We start from the raw sequence: 27597 nt of genomic DNA, 5'->3' as shown, positions 1-27597 counted from the left end.
TTGGCAAAGAAAGTTCGATATACAAAGTGACTACATCTCTCTCCTTTTTATAAGGACATATATCTCATTTAATAATGCTGCAGAGGGAGCACTGCACACATAAACGGACACTGGAAAGCTACTTTTACAGCGACATGAAACTTCAGATACAGACTTGAAGCCTCATTTAATAACTGTGCAGTGGGAGCACTAGGAGATGCCACAGCCCGGAATAGTTCAGACAAGCTGCTGAAGTCGCTTAAAAAAGGGTATGAAGGAAAGAGGACAATGAACATAGAGAACAAAAAGCAATTTCGCCTCAAAGGCTTGAATATTAATTAGCCTTTTTTTCCATATCAACCCTGCCCCCAAAGTAATGAGCATACTCCCGTTCCAATGGTGTGGCGTCCAAAATGCTAATTCTCATCCACCACAGTACCACACTTTGAACTCCACACGTCATCAGGCTGAGATGAAGGATCATATAGGCCAATCTCCAAAATAACAAGAACCAAACCTGCCTTGATCAGAGAATACACATGATGCCCATATGTGCTGGACACTCTATTTTTCTTGACTGCATAAAGATGTGGCAGTCCCCTTCTCGCCAAACAATCTGCAGTCAGACATCAGCAATGAACTGCTACTGCTAGCCACAGAAAAAAATGGCATTAATTTTCTTGAAGGGCCCACGAATTCATACAGGTTACCAAGGCTTGGTGGTATGATGCCCGGGTCGTATACTGCCCAGGTTCAAAATGCTTCAAACTGTGCTCATCTTCGAGATGCAAAGTAACCTCAGCCAACAAATCCCAAAGATCAAGGAACTCCGAAAGGGCAGCAACAGAAAGGGTACCACCAATGCACTATGCATGAACAGAACTTAGTTGATGTTGTATTGTGTGGTCTTCTACAGATCCATCATTACCTAATAGTTGATGGAATTCTCCATATATAAAACCAACTAAATGCTTTTGTCTTAGTTTTGATTTCCTGTTAAACTGGGAAGAATTTGGACCCATAACTGGGAGTACATGTTTGCATATGTACCCTATGATGAGAACGTGATTTCCTTATCTTTCCCTAAAAGTACTACTCAAAAGGCCAGGAAGTAATTTTGCATCGCTTATTAAGTCAAGCATTAACTTGCCAAGCTGTCACCTGTACAATATCCTCGCGTTTGATGGGCACATGAAAAAAAATCTCCAGGCATCATCACCACACTTGATCTTTATTATTAATAGTAGATGTCACATAGCCCAATATATTAATGCCATTGAATGAAGTGTACTTTTGTGCACCATGCAGATGCTGTAGTAGGTGATTTTGTTCACTGTACAGTGCTTTTGCTCCCTGGGATTATATATGTGTGCTTCATAGCAATGCATGCATCCATTTCATTATGAAACTTTTCAAGTCCTAGACCGTGAGGGTGGACCAGGAAGAGGAAGAAAGAGATAGTCTAAGAGCAATGGGAATGGGAGCATGGAGGAAAGCATGTGCACTTCCACAACTGGAGGTGAATGTTGTATCTTGCTTTCCCAATGCCTCCCATTCCTATCGTTCTTAGGTTCTCCTTCCTCTTCCATTTAGCTCACTCAGTTCTTTTAATAGTACATACAGATTTGAGAGTTCGTAGGGAGAGTACGATCATGGGCTAGAGGGTGAGTTGGGAAGATGAAGAAAAAGAGTATCTAAGGGCGTTGGGCATGGGAACATGGAGGAAAGAATGAGCTATGATCAATAAGGGGGATTCAAGTTCTTTTTCTTTCCCAATGCCTCCCATGCCTATTGTTCTTAGGTGTTCCTTCCTCTTCCTGGGACTTGCCAAAATGCTTGCAATCAAGGAAACAAATAAATGACAAAAAAATTAGTATGGTTTGTAGGATCTTAGTGGCCGAACTAGGACATTGTTGTACAAACTTGAGAGCATATACGAATAATTAAACTTCATACACATGTCAAATCGTTAATGGGATCTGAGAAATTTCCATTTCCAATGGCCTATTATTAAATGGTTTCAGTGAAGTTAGATAATTATAATGTGGCCAATGATTTTTCTGTGAACTGAGCATTAATTAGCACAAAATGATACTACAGATTAAGAAAGTACCCCACAGTGACTATATCACAGTTTGTAATAGAAGAAGAGTTTATCTAAAACAAATTGCATAAAAAGAAGAGCAAGAGCTGAACAAGCACTCACTGACGAGCCAGATTGCTACCATCTAGTTATTTTACTTCTTTTGGAGAACTGGATCCTTTCTCTTCTGTCTCATCCAGAAGGATCACACTAGAAGGGATAGCCGATCTCCAAGTCCCGCAAACATCGGACTTATTCAGTGTTGTTAATATGCTTAGCTTTCATCTGCACGTAATGTGAACAAAGCTTGTATAACGGCTGAAGGATTAAGTGACTCTAATTGATAACATATTAGATAAAATATACGAGTATTGAGATGAATTCAAATGAGGTATATAGTTCATAAATTTCAGATTTCAGATAAACCTGTCACTGAAGTACTGTACAGTCTACAACTGCATGAGCACAAGTTTATATAAATGTTGTTCATATCTTTTGGGATTAAGATCCTTATCACGGTGAAAAAGTGGGAATAAACAAGCTCGTACCACTTGTAGAGGGACCTGCATTCTGACAAAGATGCCTGCTTCAGCATAGAGATAAATAATAATCAATTTTTGTATTAAGATACCTACACTAAATGTTAGTTACCCAATGTTCTCTTATATATATCTAAGTAAGGTCAATGTTTGACTATTGGTCCCATATGAAAATTGGTGTGCCACAGTCTGGTTTGATGTTGATCAGATGGATTAAAAAACATTGACATGTACTATGACACAGATATTAAAGCAGGAAGCTTCAGACATACACACATACTTCGAGATGATAGTATGATACCCCCAATCTTATACAAGGGGAAGCACCTGATCCTAATGCATACATAAGAGAGTTGATAATAAAACAGAAATAACACGTAAAATGATATAACAAATGGTGAGGTGTACATGAAAGTTAAGTCCTTTATTACTCAGGCTCCATTTTGACGCACGCCTTCTACAATTGTTGAGTGACAGATAGAAACAGAACAAAAAGAAAAGTTAAGTTGATATAAAATGGTCAGGATGCAGTTTGTCTCATATTCTGATGTACATGTTACTTTATTGATTGGCAGGCATTGATGATATGAACCAATATCAAGGCAGTGCATAACAATGAGACTTAACATACACGCATCAGGATGAAATCAATACCTTCATGCTAAATCAACATTAAAATTGAATTCAAGAATACATGTAAGAGTAGAAAATTAGTCTTCTAGGAGATTGTGATCATCAATTAGTGACAACGTATTTGTGTTTATCACACCAATTGTGAAATTAATGATCTGGTTCAAATTTTGCTTTTTCTTTGTTACTTTGTACAAATTTCAATCTGCCTATCATTTTGGTGCACAGTTAATGAATACATGATAAATGTGGTTTTCTAGTATATGTGAATTCCTCTAATATTTGTGACCTCATGGGGTCATATCAAGCTGGCATATATCGCATAGAGCGCCATCAGTGCTAAGTTAGTAATGTCTTGTTTCTAATGATCTTCAGTCGCATGCACTGATCTCTCATTCTTTGAAAACATGAATGAATCACAGTTTGTTTCTCCCCTGTGCTGTAGTTGCATTGATTAGTGTCAAGGACTTAGCTGTTGGCCTTCTAGAAATATCAAGGAATAAGATGTAATAATCCCCTGTCTACAAATGTGTCACCTATCGTTTTACCAATAGATGCTTCCAGGCCCACTTTCATTGAATAGAATGTGCATCAGTGTACCATGCTGTAGCAAGTAGATGCATACACTTATATTTCCCCTCACAAGGATTTTGTATGGTCTAAAGTACTGAGACCTTATATATACCACAGCATACCATACCACAGCCTTCATCAGTTCAGTCTTTCTATTCTTGCTGTACTAGGCCAGTAAGCCAGGAAGAGGAAGAAAGAGAATACCTAAGAGCGGTGGGAATGGGAACATGGAGGAAAGCATGAAAACTATTGGATACAGACATTTGTCTCAGTGTTTTCCTGATGCCTCCCATTCCTACAGTTCTTAGGTGCTCCTTCCTCTTCCTTTGGCCTGCAAAATTGTTCCAGACAAGGAAACAAATGCCAAGTGAAGGATTAGATGATGAGATGTTGAGTGGGTAACCAAGGAAGTGGAAGAAAGAGAATGTCTAAGAGCAGTGGGAATGAGAACATGAAGGAAAGCATGAACTATGTTTTTTTTCTGAATGTTTTCCTGTTGCCTCTCATTCCTACGGTTCTTAGGTGCTCCTTCCTCTTCCTTTGGCCTGTGAAATTAGTGCTACTGAAGAAAACAGTATACACACATATAAGTTTAGATTGTGAGGCCTTGAGAGTGAGTCAGGAAGAGGAAGAAACGAGTGTCTAAGAGCAGTGGGCATGGGAACATGGAGGAAAGCCAAACTTTTCTTTACCTCTACAGCTAGGGGTGAAGATTAGTTTAGTGTTTCCCGATGCCTCCCATGCCTATTGTTCTTAGTTACTCCTTCCCCTTCCTTTTGGCTTACGCAACTGTTTTAGTGGATTAACACAACAAATGCATACAGAGGTTTAGATACAGTGTTCATTAACACAGATAAAAAAGAACAAAGAACCTAAGAACGCATGCACTGGAAAAGTGGGGGGGGAGCCTATAACAATATTTTCTCACTACAATAACGCCCACATTTGTTTCAGTACTTTTCAGATGCATATCATGACTAGTGTTCTTAGGTGTTCCTCTGTTTTCCCCCCACCTTCTGGCTCATTGTTGACAAATAGAACACAAGACATAAACTACATGGTTTCAGTTAGTCAAGGTATGGTTAAATTTACAGCATATGACTAATGTAAAATTAAATAACCAACTAGATGTAGGCATCAAATTTGCTAGGAATTGGTTTAACTATGTCAGTTAATTTAAGAATAGTTTTAGAATTTTTCAGAGATTCAACCTAAGTCAAAGGTAAGGCTGTATAGTTGTATGCACCTTTGGCGGTTGCATTCTGCCGAAGGTACATGCACTAGTATAGGGATAAAAGTCGAATCAACAAATGTTCAATCAATATACCTATTGTTCTATATGTAAGTTATCTCATACTTTTAATACAAGTTGGCGTTTGTGACTCTTTGGTTCATATGAAGATTGGTTTGTGGACTATAGTCAGATTTGATGCCCATCTGATGGATTCAAAGGCAGCGACATGTACTTAGATAAATATCTCAAATCCGGGAAGTTTAAAACTAACACGCACATATAGTTTGGTATGATGTCTACCATCTCATACAAGGTAGATCAAACAACGTATGCATAATACGTCCACAAAACAAAAATGAGAACAGAAAGAACATCCAGATTCAATAAAGCTATATACATCAAACATGGTGCGCATGAAAATTAAGTTCTTCATTGACAGAGCCCTTGTTAACACACATTACCAAATGAGTTAACACACATTGACACACAAAAACAGAACAAGAAAGTTTAAATTCTTCCTATTCCCAAACTCTTACAGTTTAAACTTACATGTTCCTAGACTATTCATAAGCCCATGGGATAATATCATGCCCACATATATTGCACAGTCGAGAACATTCATTCTAAATTTTTTTGTTCTTGGTTCTAGCAATGTTCAGCTGCATACACCTACCTTCTTTAAAAAAAACTAAATTAAACCATAGTCCCCTTTTTCTTTCCATGTTGTAATGCCTTTCTAAAAACCAGGACTTGCCTGCTGACCTATTAGATGTGCATATGGAAAAGATGTCCTATACACTTCCATTGATGTGCCATGGAGTAGGTGTACCCACTGCTTTCAATCTTAAGTCACAAGAACAGTACACCACTGCACCACAGGTATTATATATAGCATAGGCATTGTATAAATATACAACAGTTCAGCTTCTTATTGAGTTGTCTTAGACCCATGCAAGCAAGGAAGAGGAAGAAAGAGTCTGTCTAAGAGCAGTGGGAATGGGAACATGGAGGAAAGCATGAGCTATGAGCTGGTAGCACCTCCAAAATTAGAAGTGGGCATTTGTCTCATTGCTTTCCTGGTGCCTCCCATTCCTATTGTTCTTAGGTGCTCCTTCCTCTTCCGTTGGCTTCAAACCATGTTCTAGTGAAAAAAAATATACACATGTGTAGTTGCCTCAAAATATATACACATGTGTAGGCTCAGGAGCTGGGGTCTTAAAAGTATGTTGGGAAGGGGAAGAAACGGGTGTCTAAGAGCACTGGGCATAGGAAAATCAGGGAAGGCACATATTTTTCTTCTCTTCTGTAGTTCTGGAACTAGGGGTTCAGATTTGTTCTTTCCCAATGCCTCCCATGCCTATTGTTGTTAGTTTCTCCTTCCCCTTCCTTTTGGCCTACATGACCGTTTCAGTAGATAAAACAAAACACATGCATCCATGAACACATGTTTTGAAGAGAAGGAAACAAAAAACCTAAGAACATTGTCCATGGAAGCACTGAGGAAAGCCGGTGCAATCATCCTTTCTACACAAAGGGGTCGAGTTGAGATTTTTTTTCAGTGTTTTTCCAATGGGATTAGCACAATCATTGTTGGAAAATAAAACAAAAATATAATCCACACTCCGGTTGGTAGCGGTATCTTGGCTTTGCAATTCACACAAGGTATTTCTTCTCTATCTAAGGAAATTGGCCAACATCATGCCAGTCATTTAAAAAATCACAAGGTAAAGCTTATATGTCATGAGTAATGTGCAATAGCTCACTAATGTAGACATCAAATTGCCCAAGAAATCAAGAATGGCATCCTAATTCCAATTAGGTAAAAAAACTTAACACTACTGGCAGAACAGTGTGGTGATTCAACCTAAGCCACATCCTTGATGAAGATGACCAGTAGGACCATCGTGAACTGAAATCCAAAGTGTCAGACAGGGATGGACCTGCCTTGATTCAAGGTCATTCATCTAATGCCAAAAATTATTGCACATAAGCAAACATATAATGTATGTGCTAGATAGATATATAAGTATACAGCATGCCGAGCCACAGTTCGCCTAAAGAAGGCTTATTTTGATTCTTTTCCTGTCCTCCATACCCTACACCGTCTTATGCAGTGTCCAACCACCAATGACCTAGGCTGCTTAAAACTTGATTTCATCACCACCTCCTTGCTCCATCAGCTGTGGACACGAGCTGCAGGCACACAACCATGCAAGAGGAAGTGCTGTGCGGGATGTGATCAGCGCAGCTCGAAGGCAGATACATAGAAATTTATCTGCTGCCAATTTGCATCCACAAAATTTTTCAGGACATTACTCAACATATGCTACTGATCCGCTGAAGAAAGTTTTCCCCTCTCCTAATTCTCTTCACCAGTACTAAGAATTTATCCCGTAGTAGCTTCGTGAACGATGAAAATTGGTAGTAGCAATACTGAACTCCTATGGAATTTGGACTATGTACATCCATTGTTGGAATATAAAAATAAATATACATGTAGCTTAACAATAAAGATTTAGACTGAATTTCACATGTTTCAATTAAACCTTCGTGCTACCTCAGTGTTCGAATGCCCAGCCAATAAATTCTGGATCCGCAACCGGCGTCAGAGATAAACATTTCAAGACTCAAAAAATAAAGTAGTCACTGCATGTTCTACGAGCAAGAGAGGACACTCACGGAACCAGCCCAGCATACGCCTTCTCTATGTGGTTATCCGGAGCCGAGGCGGCGGACCATCGAGGCCTCGACATCCCCGCCCTCCTCTCGCGCGAGCTGTAGCGGCTGCCGCCCCGTTCTGCCCTCGCTCCAGGAATGCACAAGCGGAGCTCTAGGTCGCCGAACCTGAGAGGGCTCCCCTGTCTCCGTCTTGCCGTCTCGGTCCTCCGGCTTCACGGTTTCGGAGCTGGAGGTGGGCGGTGGCCGGCGGTTGGAAGCGGACGCGGCGAGACTGGCGGTGGGCCTATCAGATTTCGTGGGCCTTGCTTTAATGCCTTCTGATCCGGAGAATTTTGAGCTTGGGCCTTGTTTAGATGCGAAAAGATTTTGAATTTCACTACTGTAGTATTTTCGTTTGTTTGTAGCAAATATTGTCTAATTATGGACTGACTAGGATTAAAAGATTCATCTCATGATTTACAGATAAACTGTACAATTAGTTTTTATTTTCGTTTATATTTAATGCTTAATGCATATATCGAAAGATTCGATGTGACGGAGAATCTTAAAATCTTTTTGATTTTAGTTGGCCACTAGCCAATATGTCTGGACCAACAGGACCATAGACTAGTCAATACTTCGAACTCGATGTGGTTCGAGTTTAGTCAAAAAAATATACTTTAAACCCATGATCAAAACATGCAAACCAACCCATATATTTACATGTGACTACAATTGAACTGATATATCATAAAGGGTCCCCGTTTAACACTCTGGCCGAGGATTTCTTCTAGTACAACGACTACTTGTAGTACAAGCAACACATGCAACATTACCGGCGGGCCGGAAAAGAAAGAAATATGCAACACTTCCTCATCAAACATTAATAAAAAAACAGGCAACCATACATAATTGGTATAAGAATGACTCTATTTGTCCATGTATATTCATAAAAAGATCTGAAACCGAATTTGTGATCATAGTTGTATATGTTGATGATCTAAACTTAATTGGTACTCCTCAAGGAATCACCAAGGCCAAAGATTGTTTGAAGAAAAAAAAAATTGAAATGAAGGATCTGGGGAAAACAAAGTTTTGCCTTGGTGTGCAAATAGAACATCTTGAAGATGGAGTTCTTTTGCATCAAGCAACTTACAAAGAGAAAATACTAAAGCAATTTTACATGAACAAAGCACATCCATTGAGTACCTCAATGGTTGTTAGATCCCTTGATGTAACCAAAGATCCTTTTCGACCTCCAGAATGTGATAGTGAAATTCTTGGTCTTGAGGTGCCATATCTAAGTGCTATAGGAGCACTAATGTATCTATCTACTCATACACGACCTGATATTGCATTTGCTATTAATTTATTAGCAAGATATAGCTCCTGTCTTACTAGAAGACATTGGAATGGGATAAAACATATACTTCGTTATTTGCAAGGTATGAAAGACATGGGTCTATATTTTGCTAGCAAATGCATGGAGGGATTAGTTTGTTTTGCAGATGCAGGATATTTATCTGATCCACACAACGGTCGTTCACAAACGGGATACATATTTATGTGTGGTGATGCATCTATTTCATGGCGTTCAATGAAGCAAACAATAGCAACAACTTCATCTAACCATGCAGAAATTTTGGCTATCCATGAAGCCAGCAGAGTGTGTCTGGTTGAGAAATATGACACATCATATTCGCAAGGTATGCAATTTATTTTCAGAAAAGAAAGAACCAACAGTTATACATGAAGACAATGCGGCTTGCATAACTCAATTGAAAGATGGGTACATAAAAGGAGATAGAGTGAAACACATCTCGCCAAAGTTTTTCTTCACTCATGATCTTCAAAAGGATGGTATTATAACAGTCCAACAAAATCGTTCAAGTGAGAATCTAGCAGACTTATTTAGAAAGGCACTCCCTACTTCAGTGTTCAAGAAATTGGCACATTGTATTGGATTGCGACGGTTGAAAGACATCAAGTGATGTTGTCATCAGGGGGAGTGAATACGTGTGTACTCTTTTTTACTTGGCCATGGTTTTTTCCCACTGGGTTTTTCCTTGGCAAGATTTTTAACTAGGCATGCAATTCACCTGTTAATGGACATCCAAGGGTGAGTGTTATGAAATATTAATGTGGATGTCCATAACCCCTATACCATCAAAGCTACAAACTCCTACTACTCATCAATGATGTAACTCTCCTAGCATCAGTTCTTGTAACTCCACCTCACATGTATGACTATATATTGGAGGGCTTATGTATTGGAAACAACTCATTTTCATCCTCTCTATATTTGTTCACCATATTCTTACTACATATTCTTGATAGTCAAACTAGCTATTATATAACAATGATGACATTGTTGATCAATTATTTAACTCTATCCTATAAAGTATGCAATGGCTGCCACCATTCGACACACAACATATACATAGCTGCGTAACAGATATGTACACAACATATACTCCATCCATCTCAGATTATAAGAGGTTTGACTTTTTTGACCCCAAATTTGATACTTGCTTATTTAAAAAATTTATATAAATACAGTCAAATTTAAGTCATTCTTCAAGAACTTCTATTAATAAACCAAGCCACGACAAAAAAGTGATATTTTGCATAAATTTTTAAAAAAGACAAGTGGTCAAATTTATTGTAAAAAAAGTCAAACGTCTTATAATTTTGGATGGATTGAGTACATGATTAGACATTAGACCGGGAAGAGGAAGAAAGAGAATGTCTAAGAGTTTTAGGAATGGGACATAGAGAAAGCATGAACTGAATTTCATACTACCGTTTAGAATAGAGATTTGGCATCGGCGTTTTCTCGATGTGTTACTTGTTCTTCCTGTGTGTTTCTTCCTTGTCTTCTTTTAGCAGCTCTTCGCTTGATTCATTTCCAACAACAACAAAAAAAGAAAGTATCCGTTTCTCTTCTTTGGCTTACATCTAAAAACTTGATCAAAATTAAATTGTTTGGGAAGTTTGTCTTAGAACAAGCCTAAAATAACATAGTTACACAGGGAGCATACATCAGTGTCCCCAATGCTTGTACTTTGTTGGTCATTCATATTCCTTTTCTGTTTGCTCAATTTTTCCTCTGTTCTCCACAATGGGTCAACCTCTAGTTTCCTTGTATGTCACCCAGAGGTCTCACTCCACAATCTAAACTAACTAAACCCCACTGATCCAGCATCATACACACAGACGGAGAGAGCATGGTGTTCATCAGCACCCATGGTGTTCAAAAAGAGAGGATGGCGTGAGTGGCTCGAGGCTTTGCTTGAGCTTGACGACGACGACGTTGGTGGTGTGTCAGACCTTGCTGCCGTTGTTGTGTTCGTCGATGTTCCTGACGGGGCCCTTGAACCACTTGCGCGCGTCGAGCAGCCACCAGAGCATGATGAGGCCGAGGACGACGCCGAGCGCGATGGGCGCGTAGTTGAAGGTGTCCATCTTGATCGGGTACACTGTGGGGAGCAGGAACACGGAGCAGGTGTAGCAGATCCACAGGAAGGCGACGAGGCAGACGGGCCTGCTTGCGCGGCCGAGGTAGAATGGCCCCGGGCGGAAGTCGTCCTCCCGCATCACCATGCGCGCGAAGATGGGCACCGCGTAGCCGCCCACCCACCCGATGGTGGCGATGGAGGTGATGGCCGTGAACACCACGTTGATGCGCAGGATGGGCAGGCCCAGCAGCGCGCACACCGCCGCGCACAGCCACACCGCGTTCGCCGGCACCTTGTGCCGCGGGTGGATCCGGCGCCACACCGACGACAGCGGCACGCCCCTGTCCCGCGACAGCGCGTACACCACCCGCGCCGCGCTCGTCGTGATGGACAGCCCGCCGAAGAAGAAGGATCCCCAGATGACGAGCAGCAGCACGATGGCGCCCGCCGAGCTGCCGTACCGCCCGTGGAACGCGTCGTACAGGATCTGCGCCGGCACGAACGCGCCGGCGGTCTCGTTGCTCGCGTCGTACAGGTAGCTGAAGTCCTGGATGCTGAAGGTGAGCGCCAGGATGTACGCCCAGCCGAAGACGGAGATGATGCCGATGCTGGAGAGGATGGCGATGGGCCCGTTCTTGTCGGCGCCTTTGGTCTCCTCCGTCAGGTGCGCCGCCGCGTCGTACCCGTACAGCGAGTACTGGCTCACGAGGAAGGACAGGACGACGGCGTAGGAGCTGCTGCTGATCCCCGTCACGTCGGGCGACGTCTGGAAATGGGTGAACACGTACGACGCCGGCTGCGTCGTCTTGGCCACCAGCGGGAGCATGATCACGATCACGGTGCCACCGATCACCTGCGATGCAAATTAGCAGCTGAAGCCGGGCAAGAAACCAGGAGCATGGCGTGCCACGAGATGAGTAAGAATGGCCTGGCCTCTCCAAATGTGGCAGCCGTTAGGTAAGGTAATTACCTGCCACCACATGGAGATCACGTCGAGGAACGCGATGACTTCAAGAGCAAAAGTGTTGAGCACGGCCCAGATCAGTGTCAACCCGATGTACATGACCAGAAACAGCCAGCGAGGGGCCAGGTAGCCACCGCCGGTGTTGGTGCCGGTGCAGAGTAGGATGATGCTTTGCAATACTTGGGATCCTGCATATGCCTGGAATTGCAACACAGAGGCAGGGGGTTATGTTCATGTGAGTACTGAAGTGCACAGTAAGTTTCCATTGTTTAGATCACAAGTTGAAATTTTTGAAAGACCTGATCAAATAGGAGATTACAGAGTAGAATAGAACATTTAATTTGGTACGTTATGAGTAATTATGAGTTGTCTACATAGCGTGTATGATTTATTATCTATGAGTAGTGAAATTGACAGTTGATAGTTTCCATTGTTTCCGCGTAATGATTAGATGGAAATTCCACACTAGAGGAGAGGTAGATTACTTCAGAAAACTGGAGCATGTGAGAGATCTGCTATAAACTGAGAGTAATGAAATGGGCAGCTAGCAGTTTTCATTTTGCCATGTAAGGATCAAATGAAATTGTACATCAGAATGGAGGAAGGTCACTGCAGTCTATAGACAGTTCCAGCATGTGGCAAGATTAGTAATAAACAGAGGAGGTTAGTAGGTTACCTGTGTGCCAATTCCGGCAATGAGGCCGATGGCCTCCAGCCAAGCACAGCACCAAGATGCCAAGGGACCCCAGACTGGACCAGCCAAATGAGCAGCCCAGAAATACAGAGAACCAGTGGTCTGCTCACAAAAAAGAAAACCGCGTCAGTATTCAGTTACAAATATATGTGATTAGAAACAATCAGACAAACACGCCTTCCTCGGAAGAATGCGCATTGCAGTTACAACTTACAACCATGCCATTGCAAAGTCAGGACAGTAAAATTCCATGTTGCAACTTCGCTAGGATGGTTGCGCAGATTGAAGAAAATTAGCAATACAAATTAGCTTGTATGATTTTTTTTTAAAAGAGAAGCGATGGGTTAACCACCGGCCTGTGTACAAATACAAATTGAAGTAGCTGTATGATTTGGTGTGCGACATTTATCAGTCTTCTTTTGGGATCAGTAAGCAAAAATGTTTCAAGAAAAAAAACAAAGGTTCACTATGTGCAGAGTAATGACAGACTCACAGAAGATATAATAACCTTGCTTAACATATGGCAACAGTAAAAGAACACGCAAGTGATGACTGATGACAGGGCATTTAATCCTTTGCCCAAGAAAACATAAGTAATTTCTATGGTACCATTTGAGCCGAATATGGGTGGCATAATCTGTATCAACACGGAAATCTGACCATGCAAGGCAACTACAACTAGCATCAATCTGATCATGCAAGGCCCAGACAGACAGAGTGCACCACTATATGGACGCGTACCGGGAAGGAGGAGCAGATCTCGGCCATGGCGATGCCGACGAACCAGGTGAAGAAGGAGACGACGACCCAGCCCCAGACGAGCGGCGCCGGCCCCGCGTACTGCAGGCTGCTCCCGTACAGCGGCGTGATCCCCGTGAAGAGCGTCATCGTCGAGAAGGAGATGGCCAGCGTCTTGAACAGCGTCTGCAGGCAGGCAGGCACACGGGTGTATCAAAATCTTGAGAACCGAGAAGGAAGAAACTCAATTCAGCCGCAGAGAAAGCCGATCACAAACACATTTTCTACCGACGTTTTTTTTTCAATCAAGGGGAAAAAAAGAACAGGCTTGCAAGCAGGTTTATTCAAACCTGATCGCATCGTGTTCCTCCCACAAGTCCGGAAACAAACCCATACTACGAAGAACAGGAGAACATGAAAACAGAAGAAAAAATGGCGTGGGAACCGAAAAGTACCATCTCCCTGCGGAGCTCCTGTTTGTAGCCGAGCTCGTTGAGGCGCTTCTCGCCGGAGTCCATCGCCACCGCGTCGTCCCTCTCCCCGCCGGCCATGGCGAACGAACAACCGAAGCTGCCGGCGCCGAGGAATGGAGGAGGGGCTCGATCTCCTGCGGGTTGCGGCGCGGTTCAGCGGCGGCGGTTGCGCCGCTGGCTCTGTTTGTTTGTTGGCGTTCGTTGCGTTACGTCTTACGTGCAGCGAGAGATCTGGAATTTATATGTATGATGAGTATATTATTTTCCTGGGTTTGGTTTTTCTCCGCGTGTACTGCGCGCGTCCCCGGGGTTGACTAACGGGATTCTTTTCTTCGAGACAGCTCGTCTCGCGCAGCTGGGACTCTACTGCCGTACCAGCATGGCAAATGACATGCGCACCTTCAAGTGTACCAGAAGCATTGTCGTAGTGGTGCTCGCATTGAAATTTTGGAAATACAGTTTGTTAGGCCTTGTTTAGTTCACCCCAAAACCAAAAAGTTTTCAACATTCTCCATCACATCGAATCTTACGGCACATGCATGAAGCATTAAATATAGATAAAAATAAAAACTAATTACACAGTTTGTCTGTAAATCACGAGATGAATCTTCTAAAACTAGTCACTCCATGATTAAACAATATTTATCAAATAAAAAACGAAAGTGCTACAGTACACCAACCAAAAAAAATTGGGAACTAAACAAGGCCTTATTCTTGTTTTGCGCCTGTCCAAGCCACGCCATGAATTGGGGTGTGTGTGTTTTAACTGACAAAAAAAAAATACACGGCATGCTATATATGAAATTGAAGTAAGAAATCAATTATCACTTGGAAAGTATGGTCCTCAAATACGATAATCACAGATTCAGGGCTATTGTTATGCATTCTTATTTAGATGTTTTGCTTCGTTGTTTGTATGGAAAACAAACAACAAAGTTCTCATAATCTTATTTTTGAATTTAATTAAATGTTAACATATTTTTATTGACTCTTTGGGTTAATAGGTCATCATAAAAATCTAATGGTTTATACAATTTTTTAGATTGATTGTGGAGGCTCATTTTAATACTGCTGCATGTGAATAATAATAGAATACATCTAAATTGTTCAGATAACAAAAATGTGCAATCCTCACAGGCTTTTTTTTTAAAAAAAAAACAATCCTCACAGGCTTTGGGTGACAGGTTTGTGTGCCTTTTAGGAGGACCACACTATCATGCACACCTCGTGAACGACAAGGTTTTCTTGCCTCTCCCTTACACGTGCTGGCGATGGTGTCATCTTCCTATAGCAAGCTTTTGCTATTATGGTCTTGTTTACTTCAACTAAAAAACTAAAAACTTTTCAAGATTTCTCGTCAAATCGAATCTCACGACACAAGCATTAAATATAAATGAAAATAAAAACCAATTACACAGTTTGAAGACGAATCTTTTAAACCTAGTTACTCTATAATTAAACAATATTTATCAAATAAAAACGAAAATACTACAGTGTCAAAATCTAAAAACTTTTAGGATCCAAACAAGGCCTATATAAGTATCCATCAAACGTCATATATATTTTTGTTAAAAACAAGAACAAATACATTGCGTCCATGCGCGTGACGCTTTTCAACGTAACTTCTTGTGTGTGCTGTGTGCACGATATATGCGAAATTAAGAAAGGATGCTTGTTCATTCGTACTTGGTTCATGCGCGAGCGTAGTCTACGCTGCATATTTGTCGGCCATCAGCTGCCCAAGTTGCTCGTTGCATTGTACCACACTTGCCGTCGTGTTCAAACGGGACGGGCCAGCCGGAGCGGCCGTCCCGTTGACTGACTTGATCCAAGCGACCAATGGCGCGACGTCGCAGCAAACTTTCTTCCCCCCTCGGCTAGCAAGCGGGGTCCCACGCGACGCCATACGTTCCTTCCTACACAAACGTCCAAAAGTGGAGCCTTTGAAAGGTCCGCATGCCGACGTAGACTGTAGACACAGGAAATCCACGAACGCAGTTTTTCCTTTTTCTAGAAAGAAAAAAAAAAGACGCACGCACGCGTCTTTCAGCGTAAAGAATTATACTGCACCGAATACGGAGTGATCAATACTGACATGCAAATTCAAGTACTCAATAATTACTCACTCTGTATAGGATTTATAAGTCATTTAGATAACATTTGGATCAAATATTTAAAATATAAATTATCAATAACTTTTAAATTATTGAGTTTGTAAATATAAAAATTATATGAATAAATTTATCTTGAAAATTATAAAAGTATTTATATACCAGCTTTTTCTAAATATTTTTATAAAAATAAGAGACCAAAATTATATTTTGAAGACCATGTAGCTGTCGTACATGATTTCTAAATTCTATACAGAGGGAATAATTATGTTGGTCAAAGGCAGTGTACGTGTGCACTTCCTACATCTAAAAAAAAGTTATCGTTATAGATCAGATTTTTAAAAAAGTGTTATCAGGTTTATATAAAATACTAGCAATATTTTTATTTTTATTTTATGAGAAAATTGGCTATTCGTGCAATGATACTAAATTATTAATTATGCACCGTAAATATTTATATGGAGTACTTTCTTATATATATTTAGTTAAATTAAAAATAGTTGACTACTCAGTAGGTGACAATTAACAGTTCGACTTCTTAAAATAATTCAAAGGAAAGTAATGAAATAATCGCTCAAATGAATCTGGGTGCTAGAATATGAAGGTATGCGATCTCAGGATCAGAATCAGAATGTAATACATTGTGAGTTAGACTGGTATTTTGGCATGGTTTCATCTCGAGGCGCGAACAAACCATAGCCATCCCACGTTCAGAGGAGAGAACCCGCGGTCTCCTTTGCTGCACGTAACGCTCGCTGACTTTAGGTGGCACCGGCATGGGATCATTTTCTACGATTGCAAACAAAAGGCTCACGTCCAGAACATCTTGGTTCATTCACACGTGACATACTGACATGTGGCCTTGTTTGTCGGCCTGTTAATCTGTTACGAATGAGAAGCTGAGGCCTTGTTTAGTTCGCAAAATTTTTTGTTTTTGAGTACTGTAGCATTTCGTTTTTATTTGACAAACATTGTCCAATCACGGAGTAACTAGGCTCAAAAGATTCATCTCGCAAATTACAGGTAAACTGTGTAGTTAGTTTTTATTTTTGTCTATACGTGAACTAAACAATGCCTGAGACATGCGACCCCGTGTTCTCGACTCTCGACAGCCAGAAGAGCAAGGAATTGACACAAAAGGTTTGTTGATGCTAAGTTGCATCCAAAATGGAGCGTGATTCAGAAATCAGAATTGATGGTGCAACTTGTACCAATAAAACCAAACACAGATGGTGCTGTTGTGAAACGGCCAGGCCATCAACAGCAAGATTTCAGGACAACTTGGCACCTGCCAATGCACGCAATCTTTTCGGACACCATCATCAGTCAGGGTTTTCGTTTTCTCAAGTGACAGCGAAGTAAAAATTCTTAAAAGCAAAAGGGACGAGGACAAGTCCTCCTCCTTTCCTTTGACCAGCTCCCAACTTTGCGGCTGGGATAGTGGATGATATTCCCATGCGACTATCTCGCTGGACTGAATCGCCGAAAGATTACGGCTTCTGACCAGTTCATCAACATCCCAAGTACAATAGTATTATTGCGAAAGCCCAATTCCAGGGCATATAGTTGAGTATTCCACTAGTATAATTGGAGAATCACTACCAACCTTGACAATTTGGATGCATTTGCCACAAAAGTGTTTCTTGACGAGTACCGTTTCTCCATCTTAAAAAGAACACAACTCATCTCGCACAACCACAATAATCTAGTGCAACTTTCCACACTCCCTTTATTCTAAATTATAAGATATTCTAAGAATCTTGGAGAGTCAAAGCATCTTAAGTTTAACCAAAATTATAGTAAAAATTACAAAGATTTATAACATCAAGTAGGCATATTGTGAAAAAATAATTAATAAAGAATCTAATGATATTTGGTTGGTATCATAAATATTATTATCTTATCATATAAATTCCTTTGACTCTCTAAAATTCTTGAAATGTGAGGATGGAGGGAGTAAATAGTACTATCCCTAAGGTCTTGTTTAGTTCCCAAAAGAATTTGCAATTTTTTTCAGATTTCCCGTCACATCGAATCTTTAGACGCATATATAAAGCATTAAATATAGACGAAAATAAAAACTAATTACAGAGTTCACCTATAATTTGCGAGACGAATCTTTTGAACCTAGTTAGTCCATAATTGAATAATATTTGTCAAATACAACGAAAGTACTATAGTGTCTATTTTATAAAAAAATTTGGAACTAAAAAGTCCTAAGAATAGGACACTAGCTCCAGCCGCTGACAACATGGCACCTGTGTTACCATCATATGCTATCCACATCCCAACAGGGTGGGACCAGAGAGTCTCTCGGTTGCCCGAATCAAAAGTCTCTATTTCAGCGAATATTCTCCCTCATATGTCATCTGAAGGAGAAAGTCAAGGAAATGGTCCAAAACAACCCTATTTCAGAATGTCCAAAAGAGCCCTTTGAAAGGTGTAATGCTTCTTTGAATGTAGAAATTTTATGTCTCTTTTTCGAGAACAATGAGATGGTTAACGATTCAAGTCTGAGAATATACTTTATCCATATGAAAGAAATTACTGCAAGTGTGCATTGTTCTTGATTTCTCTACAGAGTTTGATTGTTTGAGGATGGGGAATGTGATAATTCCTATATGGCTATACCATTAGATTTAGATGGCAAGATTACAACATAAGACATGTTCGTGTAATAACCTCTTACATCTTAATGATAATCACAAGAATTATATCTGAACATTCCATTTTATTATGATAATATATAAATTTTCCAGCATATATCGTGAGAAAGAAGGATTTTCGCTTCTAAATATAACATGATGGTACCTTGATCAGGGAATGCAGAAAAAAAAACGGGAACACATAATGATGTGCCTAATCTCTAGAGTCCCATCGCATACAGTCTGCTATAACATTGTCTAATCACTCTAGCATGTCCATATAAAGTTTGTATCATAATGATTTTATGAATTACAAAATAACAAAAGAAACCATTTACTCCTAATTCCATAAAAACAGGAACGAATCCTGCAACTTCTATGATTAGAGAAGTTCTAACTTGCTCCTTATTTTCATCTAACCGCATATCACAGCTGCTTCAAAAATTTTGCTCAAGTTAGCACTCAGCACAGACGAGCATTTAAATGAACTGAGCCTGGCATTCTGATAAACTTTAGGCAGAATACTACTTGGCCTTGTCTTTCTCCCTCTAACTCTTGCCATCCTGTATCCTATCTAATGCTCAAATGATTGTATTTCAGGACATGAGGCATTACAGATTTTCAAGGAGTAATACTGTCACTGGCTCACTGCCCAATGCTTTGTCCAAGATATATTACGAATGCAGTAATGCCACTGCCAGGCTAGTAATTAAGATCACAACGTTTTACTGCCTGTGACACAAATGTTACCTATGGAAGACGAAGTTCATTATCTAAACTGAAAACTGAAATTACTTATAGCCTGACATCACTGAGAAAGGTGAAACGGTATTGGACAAAAGGACACTGCAACTATTTGGTTAGCACTCATTTTACAAACAAACAATTACTTGCAACTGTATTTTCAAGTGAGAGAAAATCCGAAAACAAGAAAAAGTGCCATACCTCTGTCGTAAAAAAATATCAACTATACAGAATCAAAAGAATGTAGAACTTTTTCCAGAACAATTCTTGTCTCGCTGTCCAAGGGCTTCTCCTGGGTGTCTGAACAGGCTATGTTGAGCAGATAGAGCTTCCTTGAAGCAACAAATGCACCCGAGAAGATCCGTTTCATCCCTCCCCTAGTGCTATCCAGTGTGTACTCGATTTCATACACTGTCAGGCCACCATGACCTGATCTCTCTCCCACTGAGATCACCTCGGCAGTCTTGGTACTTTCCTGTTTTTTAAGCAAAATGATTCAATCAGATGCTAGGAAGCTACTAGTACAGAAGATCTCAGTATCTCGCCAATTGTACAGAGAATACAGGTATCAATGAGAACCTCCCGAATCATGATCAGCACATTAGTTGTCCATACAAATAGTCTACTTCAAGTGTCAGGCGTTCATAAGTGACCCTGACCAGATTCAGAATACTTGCAGTGCCAAGAAAACATTGTTCAGGCATTTCTACCTTTTTCTTCTCTGCTTGCAGAAGTCTGTCCGCGACGAACTGCGGCGTCCCGAACTCCGTCAGCGAATTGAGCCGGACGGGGTTGACGACGACCCCGATATTGTTACTCCCTTTGCCCTCCTGCTGAAACAGCGCCGTCGCGCCCGCCTTCTCCACCTTCACCAACCACCACGCGACTTCAGCACAGCAAATTCACATGTGCAATCCACAATCCCCCAAAAGTACACAAAGTATCGAATTCCAAAGTATCCTACGCTCCTACGGCTACATTACGTTGTCACGAAGTATTGACGTCGTCCAGGTTCATTCAAATTAGTCCTTACCTTGGGCCAAGAGGTCGGCTTGAGGAGGGTGAAGCCCTGCTCCTGGTCAGTGTACCGCTCCAGTTCTATCCCCTCGGAAGCTCCGCTTTCTCCTTCCGCCTCCTTCGCCTCCGCCTGCGACGCGGAGGCGACGGGGAGTTGCGGCGACGACGCGGGGACGGGGAGGACAGCGAGAAGCAGCGAGGCAGCGGACAGTCTCCTGGTCAGGAGCGGCGGAGGAGAGGAGGAGGAGGCCTCGCATTTGGGCGCGACGGCTCGGGCCCGATACAGGCTGCGGCGGTGGCGGCAGGCGGGAGAAAGCGGCGGGCCGCGGCGGGGACAGCCGACGAGTGGCATCGGTTGGTTTCTGTCGCCGGCTATGCCGTGCCGCTAGCGCTGTGGCCTCTGCCTGACCCCCTGACCTGCCGCTCGTTATCGCGCCTTGGCACTGGCTGGTAGGCCCACTACCTGCGCGTTAATGAGCCTGAGGATGTGGAACTAATTGGGCTGGAAACCTAAGATACCAGTTGGGCAGGTGGGCTGTAGGCACCAGTTGGGCCTTAAGGTAAAACCACCACCTGCCGGGGACGCCGACGCATCCGTCACCACTCAGCACTCACCAGACCACCAAACACCGCCGGTCCGCCGGAGTCCCCAAACGCGCGCGTCGCTCATTGGCCGCCGCGTAATAAACTGACTAGCGACCCTTTTCAAAAAAAAAAACTGAGTACCGTGCATCTTATCAACAACCAAAAAAAAAAACGACCACCAACCATCAACGAACCAACCCCAGAAGCCCACGCCGCACAGGCCCGAGAAGCCGACGAGGGCAGGAGCAGAGCACGCTCCGCGCACCAACCCCAAAACCCCTCGAAACCCAGGCGAGGCGCCGTGGTGGAACCAACCACTTGTCTCGCAACAAGCAGCCGCGGCCCGCAGCCCCTCCTCGCTCCAAGGGCCGCCGCGCTGCTCCCACCTTCACCAACCAAACCAAACCCGCCATGGCCGAGCGCCTCGCCGCATCCGCCGCCACCCTCCGCGCCTCGGCCGCCGCCGCCGCCACCCCGTCCGCGCGCCGCGCGGCGCGGGCCAGCCGCGCGTTCTTCCCGCCCTCGCCGGCGTCGTCGGCTCGCGCGCGCGTTGGCCTCCGCGCCGCGCCGTCTCCGCTCCCGCAGGTCCGTGTACCGCCTCCGTTACGTATCTGATAGGGCGGGTGCGCCTTGATCTTGAGATCGAAATGGTGCAGCAGCAGCAGCATACAGGCTGTTGACTCGTGTTTACGTGTGTTGTGTGATCGCAGAAGGCGAGGGCAGTGAGGTGCGCGGCTGTGGCGGCGGCGTCTGACGTGGCTCAGGTGAAGGCCGCGCGCGAGGACATCAGGGAGCTTCTCAGGACGACTCACTGCCACCCCATCCTGGTGCGTACGGTGACCCTTGTTCTGCGCTTTAAATTACGTTATTCATAAACTTCGTCAATTATGAATTCATGATGGTGATTTAGGATTTGACTAACCCCTTTGCGAGCTTACCATCACACTGCTACATTTTTTTTAAAAAAGGAGAATTAACTCTGCTTTTCAGAAAGCAATAAGGTTTTACACACTGGGGATACCAGTTTACCAAAGCGAGTACAAAAAAGACAGCCAGCCACCTTGCTGAGCTACAAAGCTAAAGATAGAGTAGAAAACTTATTACAATCACACTGCTACAGTAGAAGATGCAAGGCTTTAAATTATGATCTTACTATGCTAAGATCACTGTTGGTGAACATAGTGGTAGTGATCACTTTTAATAACTCTGTTAGTGATGTCCATTCTTATATGCCTCTGCAGCATATGGTTTGTGAGCAGACCAAGCAGGGTGCCCGTTTTGTGCCTGTTACCATGTAATCCACTATTCACTGTTGAGCAGTGGTGGATCCAGAAAAAAAATGTTACTAGGGCCACTTCTACTAGAACATGGGTCATTGCTCGGTTATAAATGATTTCCCTAGTTATGCTTAGAGATTTAATTAGCGCTTGCAACAAAGTGAATGGTTTCACTTGACACCAATGAGTGTATGCTGGAGCTGGCTCTTTTGTAGCCCATATAGGCAAGCAAATAAGATTCGACATGAGTGGTTGGTTTGTTGTGAAATGGTATGAAATGTGTGAGAAAATTTACCATTACGAATTTCAAAAGACTTAGTGGTATGCTAGGGAAGTTTGTTTGCTCATAAGATGGTATTAACTAATTCAAAGGGAATTGGCCAGTTCAAACTTAACGATGTAGTAATGACTAACGGTACTATGTTGATGAAGGGCATCATCCAATGCACGCTTCAGGGTTATGTCAGAGTCTATTCATTTATTATGCTGCATTTTTAATCATTTTACATTTGCATGATCATATGACTTTTTGTCTTAAGTTTTAGAGGTTAAAGATACAACAGGACCGCCATTTGTTGAGATAAGAGCATCTTCAGGTGTTTGGTATAATTTACTTGCTAAACTAATAGAGCTAGCAAATTAACAGAAGAATAGCAATCTTAAATTTTGTCCATCTCCAACATTCTCTTCCTAAACGATTTCACATTGGGAACCTGAACTATTTCTAACTAACAAAACCCTTTTTGTGTGTCTTACCACTTTCTCATCTGGAATCCTTTATTTTCTTAATTTACGCATGCGTCCAATTTACTCCTATCTCCCGAGAAAAAAGCTGGGTGGGGAGCTGATATGGAATTCTTCTCGACTGCTAGTTGGAGAGAATATTTGGCAACTTTTTACTTTTAAGGACCTCTTTTACCAAACTGTTAGACACTTTTTTTCTTTTTTGCTAAAATATTAAAACAAGGAGTTGTTTTACAAAACTCCTGCTGAATGAATTTCTGTGTATTTCGATTCAGCTAACAAATGCAATGCTCCCTCCGTTCCAAATTATAAGTCACTTTGACTTTTTTGTACATCGATTTTGCCATGTATCTGGATATAACATATGTCTAGATACATAACAAATTTTATGTACCAGAAAAGTCAAAGCGACTTATAATTTGGAATAGAGGGAGTATTTTCTAAGACATATATGTATGGAGTCAGGTTACCTTTGGTCTTCAGTTTCTGTATGCAAGATGACTTATTGTTATATGTTTGATTGGATGAAGGTACGTCTAGGATGGCATGATGCTGGTACATATGACAAGAATATTGAGGAGTGGCCACAACGAGGTGGAGCTAATGGAAGCTTAAGATTTGATGTTGAGTTGAAACATGGAGCCAATGCTGGTACTGTTACTCAACTTCTCTCAGTATCATTGTTTTATTCTTCTAAAGTGTGCTATTAGTAATTGCAATCTCTGATTGGAATTTATAAGGTCTGATAAATGCTCTAAAGCTTATCCAACCAATTAAGGACAAGTACCCGAGTATCACTTATGCAGATCTATTTCAGTTGGCAAGTGCTACAGCAATTGAGGTCTGACCTTTCCCTCATTGAAGTAGGCTATGTTATTTTTAATCATATGCTACCATGTTAAATACGACTCAATTTCACTCCAGGAAGCTGGTGGCCCAAAGATTCCGATGAAATACGGACGAGTTGATGTTACAGGACCTGAGCAGTGCCCACCTGAAGGGAAGCTTCCTGGTTAGTAGAATTCCATGGGCTTTGCAGTGTTCTTCATCCAGTACCAATGCCCTTTGTTAGTTTGCAGGGAAGAATTTAGATGCCAAAGATATACTTAGAGATTTCCCTTATCTGCTGGGAATATCAACAGGCTATGTTCTGTTCCCAGGGAATCACGTCCTGGAACCGTTCCGGCCAGGAACACTTATATAATTTGTATAGGCCAGACTTCACCAGGAATCATTCCCAGCAGGAATGACCCGAACCAAACGAGCCCTAAATGTATTTCACATTTTTTCAGAAATCACGGGAATACCTCCGCTGCCACATTGGTGTCAGAAAACTGTTGCTGTGTAGAGGGGAATAGATGCACCAGCATATAAGCCAATTCCACTAATCTGATGCCTGCCAAATCTCAAGTTTTATTTATCTTGTGTTTCACAGATGCTGGCCCAAGTTCACCTGCTGACCACTTGAGGGAGGTATTCTACAGAATGGGCCTTGATGACAAGGTGTGCAGATCGCAACACTTAACCCATTGCAGTATATGTGTCTAATTGACTTTGTTGAGCTGTTTGGAATTCTAATTATTGTGTTTGTAGGAAATTGTTGCCTTGTCTGGAGCACATACACTTGGAAGGTCCAGGCCTGAACGGAGTGGCTGGGGGAAACCAGAAACAAAATATACTGTATGTTCTTATCTTCTTTATGTGAACATCAGTTGTTCTTTTCTGCAGGAAGTCTGTTTTGAGCATGATCTGTTCCATCCAATTTGTCTTGATCATGGATTGCATTGCATTTATAATTTTGCAATAAGAGGAACATTGCAATTTCTTAATGCTTTGGTACATTGCACCTGCACAGCTCCAAGGATTGTCTTTAACCTTTCTGGGATGCTTTTGTGCAATATTTATGTACCGACTAAGTTCTGTGCATCATGTATTGTCTCTTCATCTTCTTAATTCGCTCGCTTGACTTATATATAAATCCTCTCCAGACCATTGAAACATTGGGACATGAATTATGTGAATATAAATTGGGCTTGTCTTGTTAATCGTGTGAGTTCATCTACCATGTCTTGTTACTCTTTACAGAAAAATGGTCCTGGTGCACCTGGTGGGCAATCATGGACAGTTGAGTGGCTGAGATTTGATAACAGTTACTTCAAGGTGCGTGCCTTTTGCCACATACTACATGCTGAAAAATCGATCCGAGTTCATCATCTCTTATCTGGTACCAATACTTCAGGATATCAAAGAGAAACGAGATCAGGATCTTCTGGTCCTACCTACAGATGCTGCTTTATTTGAGGACCCAAACTTCAAGGTGATCTCTGATGATCAACTGTATGATGTTGGTATCCTATGAAATTAATCGTTGAGCTTACTGTATGGGAATCCACAACACAACCAGGTCTATGCGGAGAAATATGCAGAGGACCAAGACGCATTCTTCAGTGACTACGCTGAGGCTCATGCTAAACTGAGCAATTTGGGTGCGAAGTTCCAACCACCGCAGGTTAGTGTTAACATTTTTGTCCTTAGTTTTCTTACAAGTACACTTTGCTCTTCATTAAAACGGCAATTTAATTGGTTCTGGGAAGGAAACTGGCTGCTCAAAAATCATTGTTTTTTTTTCTTTTTTCTCAAACAAGTTGGGGCAACCTTATCGTCCTTTTTAATATTGATTCTGCAGGGATTCTCTTTGGATGATTAGTGCAGCACCAGAGCTCCAGTCCGTGAAACAGGAAAATGCTGTCCTTCAACAGGTGTATATTCCTCCTGCTCCCATCTCTAAACTCACTTCAGTTCCATACGGGGCTTGACAGAAATAGTGAAATAAAGCAGTTAATTTAGCTTTCTACAAAGATAAACCACCCCACTACTGCCCCTTGCAGGATCAAGATTCAAGAGGAAACATACAATTCATTGCTCTTCTCATATCATCATCGTACAAGATGGACCGGCTTTCCATGATGCTATATATGAGTCTTCCAATTTAGCAAGATTTTGGAACCATCGAGCTTGCAAATAAAAGAACTGACACAGTGACACTACATAAATATCAGAGCCATTGTGACAACTGAGAAAAGATACTGCTATCAGATTTGATTTTATCCCTTTCACGCTCTGCGCTGCTGTCAATATTCTACTATTAACACCCATGGTTGGTTCCTCTTTGGTTGCTATACCTTGTTGCCTCCCTCCTGCTGCGCGCCTGCGCTTAGGCTTTATGCATTAGCCATAGCGGATCTGCAGCACTTAAAAACTCTCGGGGGGTGTCGATCTCGACCCTACCTCTGGGGTAGCTGGTCAGAGTGCTTCCCAGCACAACACAGCCAGGAGTAAATTTCATCTGGCCATGCTCCCGGATTTGTCGTCACAGGCAGAGGGGGAATCTTTAAAGCCGTATATGGGCCACTTGGCGCCATGGACCCCCGGTCCACCAACTCGTGCCCGCGACCTGGATTTGTAATTTTTGTATGTATCGCCCGTTTGGACCGTCTGGGCTGGTGGGCGCCCACCATTTTAGGAGAGAAGCACAGGGCTGGACAATGAGACATCATTAGGACAGCTGCGTACCGAGACACATCACACATCGGACACTAGATGTTGCTGATAGGCCACGGCGACGAGGCGCATTAACCCTGATCAGCGTCACGTGCACGCCACGTGCCGGGCACCAGCGGCCCGTTCCGCAACTAGCCAAATTTACAAACTTCAAAGAGCCCGCAGAGGTCTGCGTCTGGTCACTTTACCGGTGACCGTAGTGTCTATTACCCTGCCTTCCCGCCCAAATGCACCGCAACTTTTTCTCCTTTTCTTTCTTATTATATGCTTCGGCATTTTGCGTTGTTTTTGTGCGTGTTTCCTGTACTAGGGAAGTCCCGATCTAAAGTTTAAAATGGCTTATATTTCTGTTCATTAAGGCTTGTTTAGTTCCCACCAAAATCCAAAAAGTTTTCAAGATTCCCCGTCACATCGAATCTTGCGGCACATGCATTAAGCACTAAATACAAACGAAAACAAAATTAATTATACAGTTTGTCTGTAAATCGCGAGACGAATCTTTTAATCTTAGTTAGTTTATAATTGAATAATATTTGCCACAAACAAACGAAAATGCTACAGTAGCGAAATTCAAAAAAATTTCACCTTGTTTAGATGCGAAAAGTTTTTGGATTTTGACACTGTAGCACTTTCGTTTTTATTTAACAAATATTGTCCAATCATGGAGTAACTAGACTTAAAATATTCGTATCGCGATTTACAGACAAACTGTGTAATTAGTTTTTGTTTTTATATATATTAAATGCTTCATGCATGTGCCGCAAGATTCGATGTGATAGAGAATCTTGACAAGTTTTAGTTTTTTGTGTGAACTAAATAAGGCCTAAGTAAATATCTTTTTATACAAGATACTATCTTATCTATATATACAAAATAAAGATAGATGGAGA

The 27597-nt window shown here is 41.9% G+C and overlaps 3 protein-coding genes and 1 long non-coding RNA gene across 8 annotated transcripts; 1 reads left to right on the top strand and 3 right to left on the bottom strand.

Annotated features, from left to right (window-relative positions):
- Positions 277-8017, bottom strand: LOC110436653. 3 transcript variants are annotated; one of them, XR_002454471.1, is made up of 4 exons: positions 7718-8017; positions 2489-4135; positions 683-2347; positions 277-595 (listed from the first exon to the last, which is right to left on the bottom strand). It is a non-coding gene; the product is annotated as an uncharacterized LOC110436653 (long non-coding RNA). The 3 variants fall into 3 exon arrangements; XR_002454470.1 differs by having other exon boundaries at positions 277-2347; XR_002454472.1 differs by having other exon boundaries at positions 277-2347; positions 2489-2632.
- On the bottom strand, positions 10617-14249 carry LOC8075826 (amino-acid permease BAT1 homolog). Its single transcript, XM_002446461.2, has 5 exons — positions 14006-14249; positions 13554-13736; positions 12795-12914; positions 12125-12316; positions 10617-12007 (listed from the first exon to the last, which is right to left on the bottom strand). The coding sequence occupies exons 1-5, from the start codon at positions 14099-14101 to the stop codon at positions 11021-11023; spliced, it is 1578 nt and encodes a 525-aa protein (XP_002446506.1). The 5' UTR covers positions 14102-14249; the 3' UTR covers positions 10617-11020.
- On the bottom strand, positions 19452-21062 carry LOC8080311 (psbP domain-containing protein 2, chloroplastic). The gene is made up of 3 exons (XM_002446460.2): positions 20557-21062; positions 20234-20389; positions 19452-19998 (listed from the first exon to the last, which is right to left on the bottom strand). Exons 1-3 carry the CDS (start codon positions 20890-20892, stop codon positions 19747-19749), a joined length of 744 nt encoding a protein of 247 aa, XP_002446505.1. The 5' UTR covers positions 20893-21062; the 3' UTR covers positions 19452-19746.
- On the top strand, positions 21413-26311 carry LOC8080310 (probable L-ascorbate peroxidase 7, chloroplastic). 3 transcript variants are annotated; one of them, XR_002454406.1, is made up of 12 exons: positions 21419-21710; positions 21836-21952; positions 23677-23797; positions 23887-23987; positions 24071-24158; positions 24582-24649; positions 24740-24826; positions 25232-25306; positions 25386-25463; positions 25551-25655; positions 25833-25905; positions 26035-26311. XR_002454406.1 is itself a non-coding variant. In XM_021463981.1 (11 exons), exons 1-11 carry the CDS (start codon positions 21537-21539, stop codon positions 25851-25853), a joined length of 1035 nt encoding a protein of 344 aa, XP_021319656.1. In that variant the 5' UTR covers positions 21418-21536; the 3' UTR covers positions 25854-25906. The 3 variants fall into 3 exon arrangements, 1 of the variants encoding a protein (XP_021319656.1); XR_002454405.1 differs by having other exon boundaries at positions 21413-21710; positions 25551-25905; XM_021463981.1 differs by lacking the exon at positions 26035-26311 and having other exon boundaries at positions 21418-21710; positions 25833-25906.

The sequence above is a fragment of the Sorghum bicolor genome, chromosome 6 (genome assembly GCF_000003195.3).
Source record: "Sorghum bicolor cultivar BTx623 chromosome 6, Sorghum_bicolor_NCBIv3, whole genome shotgun sequence".
Taxonomy (NCBI): Eukaryota; Viridiplantae; Streptophyta; class Magnoliopsida; order Poales; family Poaceae; genus Sorghum; species Sorghum bicolor.
This window is presented reverse-complemented; position numbering and strand designations above follow the sequence as displayed.